The following is a 10,537-nucleotide window of genomic DNA, read 5'->3' as shown; positions in this document are numbered from 1 at the left end:
ACCAAACTGCATGAAGCGCCACCTGGAAAGAAAGAGAAATTAAAAACATCCAAAATAAGCAACTAAAAACCATGCATCGCTCACGAAAGGGTTTAATGACAGAACATACTCAATGGATTAGAACCTACAGATCCATTTTGTTAGCAGTGGTGCTTTCCTTTCACTCAAAGAGCTCACTGAATGCGGGTCTCGCAAGTTTCCTGTATTAGGGAAAGATTCCACACGGCAGAGAAAAGTCCCCTGCTTGCTTTTCAACACACACTATGTTGAATTTGGTAGCCCCATTCTGAGATAAAGGAAGAAGTAGAATAACACTTGCTGGGGTTTTGAGTAGAGCCATGGCAGACTGGTAGAATATCTGCTAGGCATGCAGAAGCTTCCACATTCAATCTTCACATCTCCAGATGGATTGGGTCTTTGATGATAAGACAAATGTCTGTTTGAGACCAGGGAAAGCCACTGCCAGAGCAGGCAATAGTGACATTCAGGCCAGTGTTAGAATCATAGAATCATAGGTTCATTCCGCACATGCAGAATAATGCACTTTCAAACTGCTTTCAGTGCTCTTTGAAGCTGTGCGGAATAGCAAAATCCACTTGCAAACAGTTGTGAAAGTGGTTTGAAAACGCATTATTTTGCGTGTGCGGAAGGGGCCATAGAGTTGGAAGAGACTCCAAGGGCCATCAAATCCAACCCCCTGCCATGCAGGAACACACAATCAAAGCACTCCTGGCTAATGGCCGTCCAGCTCTCTTTAAAAACCTCCAAAGAAGGAGACTCCACCACACTCCGAGGCAGTGAATTCCTCTGTCAAACAGCCCTTACTGACTGGAAGTTTTTCCTGATGTTTAGGTGGAATCTCTTTTCCTTCACCTTGAACCCATCACTCCTGGTCCTAGTCTCTGGAGCAGCAGACTCTATATAAGGCAGTGTTCTGACTCTGTATAAGGCAGTATCACGTACTTGAGGCAAACTAATTCTGATTTGGGGTAGGCAGGAGAATGAGACCTGAATACAGCCTTAAAAGAGCACACACGCAGGTACTCCATGTCCCCTTGCTGACTCTTGGCACTTTTTTCTTAATCCTGAAAAAACTGACTTGACAAGCAACCGGAATAATAATTTGACCTCTGAGTGCCACTGCCCACCACCCACAATTTAGTAAAAGACTGTACCTCTCCACTGCAAAGCAGCTGAATTCTCTAGGGCTACTGAGTAGGGATGTGGTCTTCTTCTTGATGGGACTTTGTTTCTGCCATGCTGTTCAGTAGCTCCTTATTACTGTGGGAGAGAAAAATGGATAAATTATATTTATATTAAAAGGAATTTAAAAGGAATTAAATTATATTAAAAGGAGGGAAGTTGGATTCCATTGCGCACATTCTCCTCCACTGCCCACTTTACCAGAAACCAAGATCCAGCTTATTAGTACAAATCATTGACTCTATGAAAACCCTGACAGAGCTTGATAAAGTAAATATGCTCTTAAACTGCAATGACCTTGACTGTTGTCTCGCAGTGGCAAAGTTTCTGGCTGAGGTTTGCGAGCTGAACTTATGATCCAGTGTGAAGTTTTATCTAGTAATTTTAACTGTATTTATATTGTATGTTCTGTATGCCAATAAAGGCTTATTGATTAAAAAAATATTAAAAGGAATTAAATTATATTAAAAGGAAACTTATTCATCCCCACATTATTGTCTCAGCCATAATATTTTGCTGTCATGTACCATTTTTCAAAGGACAAAACATGTACATTGTTTGCACCTCAACAACCTACAACAGTAATAATTCAACAAGTGACTGCAAAGCCCTCACCATTATTTCCACAATGCTGCAGCACAAAGAAATATTAACATTTATGCAATCCATGCTTTTTCCAGACACTAAACTTATCCACGTCCAATTGCTGTGTTCTGAATTGTTACAAACTTAAAAACAGTCTCCCAGTGCCACGCAGAAGTGATGTCACTACACAGCAGCATTCACCAAATACTCTATGGTTAAATATAGAGTTTTATGCAAATGTGATGATGTCAGTTCCAGGTCATGCCTGACATGGTGTCACCACATTGCAGGATCTCTGCCAATATCATAACACTGCTGGAGAGGGCCCCCTACAGAACTAGCAAGCTTCCCACAAGTTGCTAACCTTGGGGAGGAAGGAGGAAGGAGGAAGGGGGGGAGGAGGAGGAGGAGGAGGAGGAGGAAGAGGAAGAGGAGGAGGAGGAGGAGGAGGAGGAAGAGGAAGAGGAAGAGGAAGAGGAAGAGGAAGAGGAGGAAGAGGAGGAAGAGGAAGAAGAAGAAGAAGAAGAAGAAGAAGAAGAAGAAGAAGAAGAAGAGATTTATACCCTACCTTTCTCTCCTGTAAGGAGACTCAAGGTGGCTTACAAGCTCCTTTCCCGACCTTGTGAGGCAGGTAGGGTTGAGAAAGTCCCAAAGAACTGTGACTAGCCCAAGGTCACCCAGATGGAATGTAGGAGTACAGAAACAAATCTGGTTCACCAGATGAGCCTCTGCTATTCAGGTGGAGGAGTGAAGAATCAAACCCATTTCTCCAGATTAGAACCACCTGCTCTTAACCACTACACCATGCTGGCTCCACACAGGGATGGCTAATCAAAGGTCTCTCATCCCGCTGGCACTCAGCCTCTCTTCAAACACAGCAGCCATCAAACAGGAATGGCCACTCAATTCCAGTATTTATGTGCTTTCTAAGGCCATGCAGAGAATTGCTTCTAGCAGCATAATGAGGGGGGTGCAGGGGGGCTGGAACCCCAGAGGTGGAACTTGGGATGCAGACCATCCAGTATAAATCTGGAGCTGATCAGCCTGATACTCAGTTCGATTCTGGGTTCAGCGTGGTTTGAGTCGAAATTTAAACTGCAGGCTGGACTCAAGCTGAGCCCAGCATAAAACAGCCCCACCCCGCTCCAAACTCCAATTACAAGGAGGAGGAGCTGGTAACACAACTCCCATGTGACAGGCCCAGGTGGCGCCCAAGGCAGGGTGTGCCATTGCGCTCCCCCTGGGTGCCATTTTAGGCAGTTATGCCCCCACCTGCATCATGGGAAACAACTCCCACAAAGCTATGGACAAGCATGTGCTAAATCTTGTGTTAACGACTTTTATAAATTAGATTAAACACTGTGTAAAGAAGGACTGGGGGGGGGGGGAGGGTCCTTCCTGAACCCTTTACCAATTGGCTTCTGAAGAGAACTCAAGTTTGATTGATAAGATAAGATGGGAAGCTTAAAATCTGCATCACTAACAGTTGCAGACTATTATACAAGTTTGTACAGAAGCATGGAGGAACGCAAATTCTTACCATTGGCTGCCCTGGGCCCTTGTGCAAAAACGCATACACTGTTTGTCGCATCTGTCTGTACAAGAGCAGCGCAACTGAGGCCATTTTGATGAGCGTGTGCTTGTATGTTGTCGCCCCGCCGATCTCTTGCCTCGGAAGCTGCCCCTGTAGTTAGTCAGCCCATATGGAACAATTCTCCTGTAGCGATAGATATACAAATACAAATTCTCATTTTCTAAGCTTCTAGGATTATTTTTTTTCTCAAGAGTTACTTCCATTTTTCTATTCGATGAAATGCAATTGTTGCTAATAATACCAACTCTAATAGCATCTTATGGAGCTGCTGTTTCAACACAATGGAATTAAGCTGTTCAGAAAACATAATGAATTATTACTACTTGCAATGAAGTTAGGTAAAGTTTCTACAACTGTAAAGCATTCACTGAACAATTCTTTCTGTTTGGCTTTATCCTGAAAACCTTCTCGGTAATAAAACCCTACTTCCCTTTTACCCATAGCAGGCACAGAAAATATGACTGAAAGTAATAGAGGAGCAACGATGCTAGCAGGCTTACAAATTGGCCACTCCTTATCCAGGAAGGTAGTGATGAGAAATAACAATACAAGACTCTTTCAAGGTCCTGTAATTGGACCGAGTGTATTTTTTATCCTAGAAAACCAGTGAGATTGCAGCTTTCCTTTTTCTAAAAAGGAAAAAGAGCCGAAACAAAAGTTTGCTTTTTAAAAATTGCCCCCTTAAAAAAAGATTTGCCCATCTCATCAAAAGAAAAACAACAACAACATTCATAACTTCATTTGCCTACTTAGTTTTGTTGGGCAGGCACTACCCTGTTTCCCCGAATATAAGACATCCCCGGAAAATAAGACCTAGTAGAGGTTTTGCTAAAGTGTGAAATATAAGGCATCCCCCAAAAGTAAGACATAGCAAAGTTTTTGTTTGGAAGCATGTCCGACGAACAGAACACAAAAAAATAAGGCATCCCCTCAAAATAAGACATAGCGCATCTTTGGGAGCAAAAATTAATATAAGACACTGTCTTATTTTCGGGGAAACACCGTAGGACCAAAAAGGAGCGTTCTAAAGCAAAGACAATCCATTATGTGGCGAATGAACTTACAATTTTGTTTTTTTCTTCTGGAGAGACACAGTATAGTCTACCCACAACACCATACTGGCTGATGACTGAAGTTACAGCAGTTGGATGAAGCTTGTCTAATGTTGCTAGCTTTGCCCGCAAATGTTTCAACTGGTTTAAGGCCCCTTCCGCACACGCAGAATAATGAACATTCAATCCACTTTCACAACTGTTTGAAAGTGGATTTTGCTATTCCGCACAGTAAAATCCAGCTTCAAAGTACATTGAAAGAGAGTTGAAAGTGCATTATTCTGCATGTGCGGAAGGAGCCTAAGATTCGAGCAGGCATCCCATTTGCCTTTACTAACAATTGACACCATTATAAAACAACTAGTAAACTGACATCTACATAGATATTGCCCTGCATGTCAAACCTACACAATTAAAAAAGAAAGTTTCTTGGGCTGGTGGTGGTAACCGGGGCCAGCGTCAGCATATCCTGAGGTGGGACATTCTAGGACTTCAGGAAGGGCCCTGTCTTTGCTCCTCCCAAAGAGGGTGAGCATAAAATCCACACAATAGAATAAAATAGAATACATAAAACCAACATAACAGGATAAAATAGAATACATTACAAGATAAAATTTTACAATACTCATATAGAATTTTTCCCATAAAAGTCAACAAATTAGAACCCATCTTGGTAGCATTTTAAGGACATCACTATTGCCCAAAATAGTGGTATCACGTGACTAGGCCCGGTGTGAAGACAACGAAGCAGCAGTAAGTCCTGCTGCTTCGTCATCTTCAGGCTCCCTTGGCCCCGCCCACATTATCATCGATGTGGGTGGGGCCAAGGATGCCTAAGGACGCTGCCCCCCCTCCTCCCTCGGGCGCCCAGCTTCTGCCCTCCCCTCTGGGGAGAGTAGAGACTGCCGTCCTCCGAGAGGTGCTTTTATAAGCACTTAGGCCGGGGGCGTGGCTTGGGGGCAGGGCCACAGGAGGACAGCAGTCTCTTCTGCTCTCCCCAGAGGGGAGGACAGAAGTGGGGCTGCTGGCTGCCAGGCTCAAGGAGCCAGAGGGAGGGGGTTGCGGCTCGGCGGTGGAGCCCAGCCCCCAGGCGCAGTGCGGGGGGGACAACCGGAGACAAATTGTCTCAGGGTGCCATTTTCCCCCAATACACCTCTGTGTCCTGTGGACCTTAAAAAACGTGTCTTGGGAAGGTGTTCCACACAGCTTTTTTCCCAAGACGTCCTCAGGATGTCTTATTTCTGCTCAAGGCATCTTTTTTGGAGAATGCTTTAAAGTGCAACCCCACCCCCCTCCCAAGCCACCCGCCTGGCTGTGTGAAATGCAGAGCTCAAGAGGTGTCTAATTTTTCCTGCCCAACCGTTTTGCTTTCTGGTCAGTTTCCTCCTCCATTTGCACCCGACATTTTGTGCGCCAGTGAAAGGATTCTCCCTGCTTCCATTTGCTGAAGGTTGTCCCAGGTCATGTGCTCTGCAGGCTCCGATCCTGGGCACCTTTTCAGCTTCAAAAGTACATAGTTTAGTCTGCAGTCAAAGGAACGCCTGTAGCGCCAGCTGTTGTGAGTTAAAATATGACAGCATTGGTTTAGATGGATGGTTGACACGGCCTGGCATGCAATACTTGAAATATCCACTGTTTTTTGTTAAATAGGCCAGTTTATTTTATAAATGACATTACTTATCAAGGGAAGCAAGCCTGAAAAACAAGCTTTTGGGGAGTGTGTTGACTTGTATCCTGCACTTTGACCTCTGGACAACAAACAGTCCTGCACTTGCTGAAGTATTGAGGCTAGCTGCAAGTTCACAGCCAGGCCTTATGAAAAGAAGAAACTCTCTTGCCTGCAGTGTACTCCTGGTTAAAGCTTTTGCAGCTTTGAGTTGCACTGTATACAGCTGTGGTGGCGAACCTATGCCATGGGTGCCAGAGGTGGCACTCAGAGCCCGCTCTGTGGGCACGCGGACTCAGAGTTCGTCATGTGGGGGGGGGGAATCGCTATCCCTCCTTTGCACCTCCACACCTGCATGCCCACCACGTGTCCCTGCATCCTTCTGTCACTTGTAAGCCTTCCTGTCATTCATGCTGTTCCCCGCACCAACTGCAACCCTTTCCCCAACAGCACTGGCCAGTATATCAGCTGGAAGTGCAGCCTTAATCCCCAGGAATGCCACCATAGAGCACCACCCATATGCCCTTCCTCAGTGACTCTCTGAAGTTGGGACCACACGTCCAGGGAGGTAGCAGTACCCAGGGAAGGTTAATTGTGGATTATGGAAACATCTAATATAGTTTATGGTGCTCTGTATAGGTAATGCCATGTACACTATTAAAGCCCAACATCTTGATTGGGATTCTGCTTAGCCCCATCAAACTAACACAGATTAGGGGTATGTATTCAGTAAAGCAGAATGAGGAGAGGGGGGAATCCGGAAAATATCTTACTAATACTTTTCGGCTTTTTTTTTTCAGCTGGAAAAATGGCAGTTCGAGCTGCAGCCAGCAATCCATAAAAAATCCACTCTTCCAGGACCTCTTTGGGACTTCCTAAGACAACTTGTGCTTTGGCACATTCACAGAAAGTTGCAGTATTTCAAGGTTTAATCCCCCCATTGGCTTCACTACAGTTTATGGAGAATCTTTCCATAGCTTTGGGATGGGCTGTTTTTTTTAAGTAGACTCACCAAATTTTCAGCATAGCTTGTGGTGACTCTCGAAGAAATCCTAAGTTTGATAAAAATTTGATCAGGCAGTCCAATTTTATAGGCCCCTGTTTTTCCTCCATTGGGGGCATCCTCTTTGGCGACCCATGAAATCGGAGCCCTATATTTGGAACCTGAATAACAAATACTGATATTTTTCATCATCCAGATCCCAAAAATGCAATGATTTTTGAGGTGTGTGTACCTAGCATCAATTAATGAAGCCATTTCAGAGTCCAAGGATTAAGTCCCCTTTCAACTCCTGGCTCTGATTCAAATTGGGGAGGGAATGGGAGACCTCCATAGAGTACAGTGGAAACTCCGTTTTCGTCGATAATCCATCCAGAAAACCTCGGCGAAATCCGAAACTGACAAAAACCAAGGCAAATACTGGAAAGCAACGGAACTGCGTGGGTCGCCATTTGTTGTGGAAAAATTAGCGTGCGTGCACCGACGAAATCCGACGAAAACCAAAGCAAACAATGAAAACCAAGACAAATTTTTCGGGGAAAGAATCGACGAAAACCGAAACCGACGACAACGAAAACCAAGGTTACACTTCACCAGGGTTGTGAGACAGGAGCAGGGAATGGCAAAAAAGGTGATTTTATTATGTATGTTTAGTTTATTAGCCGTCTTTGAGGTCCTTATAAAGGCAGATGAATGATATATACATTTTGTAAAATAAAAAAAATGTACAATACACATCTAATCAGGAAAACTACAAAAATGTATTTAGTTAAGCTAAATTGATTATATGATTCAGTTATGCTAAATTATTTGCTTTTAATCGGTGGGGAAATCACAGGATTTGCTAAAGTTATAGTGAGGTTCTATGAGTTAGAATTAACATCTGAAGAACTGGGCTCTACGTCCCAAAATCTTACGCTGCAATGTAATTGTGTCAGTCTTTAAGTTGTCACTAAATTCTTGTTGGCCTTTACAACATAGATATCTTCAAAAGATAACTGACACTCAGGCTCATTCCGCACATGCAGAATAATGCACTTTCAAACTGCTTTCAATGCTCTTTGAAGCTGTGCGGAATGGCAAAATCCACTTGCTAACAGTTGTGAAAGTGGTTTGAAAACGCATTATTTTGTGTGTGCAGAAGGGGCCTCAGTTAGGGTCAATACAGATGTGACATAGAACTTTCATTTAGTCTTTTAAAGTAAAATGTCAGCCATGCAGCCCGGAATCATTTCGGGGGTGGGGGGAGTAAAGATATACATCCTTGTAAAGGGAGGAGGTTAAAAACATTTTAAAAATGTTTTAGAGGATTTGTGCAGAAAGGGCCGAAGTCTCCCATCCAAATACAAGCCAGGGTCAGGGCTGAGAGTGTGTGACTTAGCCTCAGGTCGCTCAGCAAGCTTCCACGGCATGACCGGGGATTTGAACTGGGGTTTCCCAGATTCTAGTCCAACACCTTAACCCAGGGATGTCCAACCCATCAGCAGGGGCTGATGGGAATTGTAGTCTATAAACATCTGGAGCGCCTGAGTTGGACACCTCTGCCCCAGAGGCGTACTGGGGGAAATGGTACCCGGAAACATCTGTTCTCTGGGCACCCCTCCTCTACATCTGGGGCAGGACCAACCCTCAGCCCCTCCCCCTCCCGGCTGCCGGCTGCCAGCTGCTGGCTATCCCTTCTGTCCTTCCCTCTGGGGAGGACAGAAGCAACTGGAAGACTCTGTGCTGGGGCCTTTGCTTTTAGAAGCTTGGGGGTGGATCCACACCCCGAGGGGCGGGGCCACATACCCCGAGATTATAAAAGCAAAGGCCCCAGCATGGATCCTTCCAGTTGCTTCTGTCCTCCCCAGAGGGGAGGGCAGAAGGGACTGCCGGCTGCCAGCTTGAAAACAGCAGCTGGGAGAGGGGCGAGGCTTGGGATGCCTCTCTGGCTTCATTGGCCCCACCCATGTTGATGACAACATGGGAGGGGTCAAGGGCGCCAGAAGACTTGTCACCTTCATGGTCACATGGGGGGGGCAATTAGGAACCCCCTGTCCCTAGACAAATGTACTGGTTTTGTTGACAGGAACCAGATGGGCAGCCAAACAAATATACAGATATCAACCATTATTACATACATTTCTGGGTAAATAGGCCTATGCCCTACTGAGAATCTACTAGATCTAGCTACCATAGGTGCATGCAAACCTTTATATATATATACACTGATACAGTGATAATGTGTATATACAGGTAAACTGGCAGCTCCCAGTGGTTGCTTCAATATCAATGGGGGGCTTATAGTCAGTAACTTTAGCAGCCAGAATTCGCATTCTCTGGGTGGTGATACTAAGGCAGAGAAGACACGTTGATCTTTATGCATTTCAGTTAAGGGAATTGGCTGAGTTTCTATCTGTAAGATATACATTTATGTGACCGAGGCCTTGTTGTGGGACCCTAGTTTACCTGAAGTTGGATTAACTTTTTTTAACACCCCCCCCCCCATTTTAACCACAGTAAATTTATTTGCGGGGGTAATGCCCTTTTTTCACTTTCTGTGGTGTTCCCTTTACCCTTGATGCCCTAAGCCAGAGGTGGGATCCAGCAGGTTCTCACAGGTTCCCGAGAGTAGGTTACTAATTATTTGTGTGTGCCGAGAAAGGGTTACTAATTGGTGATTTTGCCACGTGATTTTTGCCTTCGTTACGCCTCTCTTCTCAGCAGTAGCGCACAGAACTTTAAGCAGTCTAGCAGGAGGGGCACCGGTGTGCGTGGCAGCCTGCGCCTGCATGCATTCGTTTCCCGCCCAAGGACCGGCGCAGAGGCTGTGTCCTTGCCACTGCCGCGCCCAGGAATGCCCCGCCCCCGGCGCTACGCCACAGTTTGAATCCCACCACCATGGGAACCTGTTACTAAAATTTTGGGATCCCACCACTGCCCTAAGCACAGGCTTATTATGCTTAATGGTTAATCCAGGGCAGCTGTAAATAGAAGAAGAAGGGGCTGCTCATTGTGCTTACACAAAAGTTCTCGCTTTGATCTTGCTCTGAAATGAGACACTTTGGTCTAGCACTTGTTTGGAGGCATACCTCAAACACTGACTCATGAAGAAACACACAAGGTGCGTGGGTGGGTGGGTGGGTGGCCAGAGCAGGTGTTGCCCTGGGTGCCACCCCCACCTTACCCCACCCAGCCCACACACACGCCTCTGGTTCCAGCTTCTCTTCTGTTACTATGTGAAGCATGAATTATTCAGAATGGGACACTCTTCATGGTCTAGGGGAGGCATTATTTGGCCAGTTGGAAAAGCCAACATGTTCCCTGGGATACAGAGGGATACAGGCCAAATATAAGGTGACCAGATAGTCACCTTTGTAAACCGGGACCCAGCCGCAGGAGCGCACTGCCTTCTGTGACAGGGCAGGAAAAGGGGAGCACCCCAGAAGGCAGTGCGG

General features: G+C 45.5%; 1 protein-coding gene across 1 annotated transcript in view; it reads right to left on the bottom strand.

The window, feature by feature from the left end:
- EDN3 (endothelin 3) overlaps positions 1 to 10,537 on the bottom strand; it is a 51,057-nt gene that overhangs the window by 2,072 nt on the left and 38,448 nt on the right. The window contains exons 3-5 of the mRNA XM_048495712.1: positions 3,329 to 3,505; positions 1,176 to 1,281; positions 1 to 22 (exon numbers count right to left, since the gene is read on the bottom strand). The exon at positions 1 to 22 is cut by the window's left edge and continues 2,072 nt beyond it. Coding sequence (XP_048351669.1) covers positions 1,209 to 1,281; positions 3,329 to 3,505 — 250 coding nt within the window. The 3' untranslated portion in view covers positions 1 to 22; positions 1,176 to 1,208. The remainder of the gene's footprint in view (positions 23 to 1,175; positions 1,282 to 3,328; positions 3,506 to 10,537) is intronic.

Source organism: Sphaerodactylus townsendi, linkage group LG05 (assembly GCF_021028975.2).
Source record: "Sphaerodactylus townsendi isolate TG3544 linkage group LG05, MPM_Stown_v2.3, whole genome shotgun sequence".
NCBI lineage: Eukaryota > Metazoa > Chordata > Lepidosauria > Squamata > Sphaerodactylidae > Sphaerodactylus > Sphaerodactylus townsendi.
This window is presented reverse-complemented; position numbering and strand designations above follow the sequence as displayed.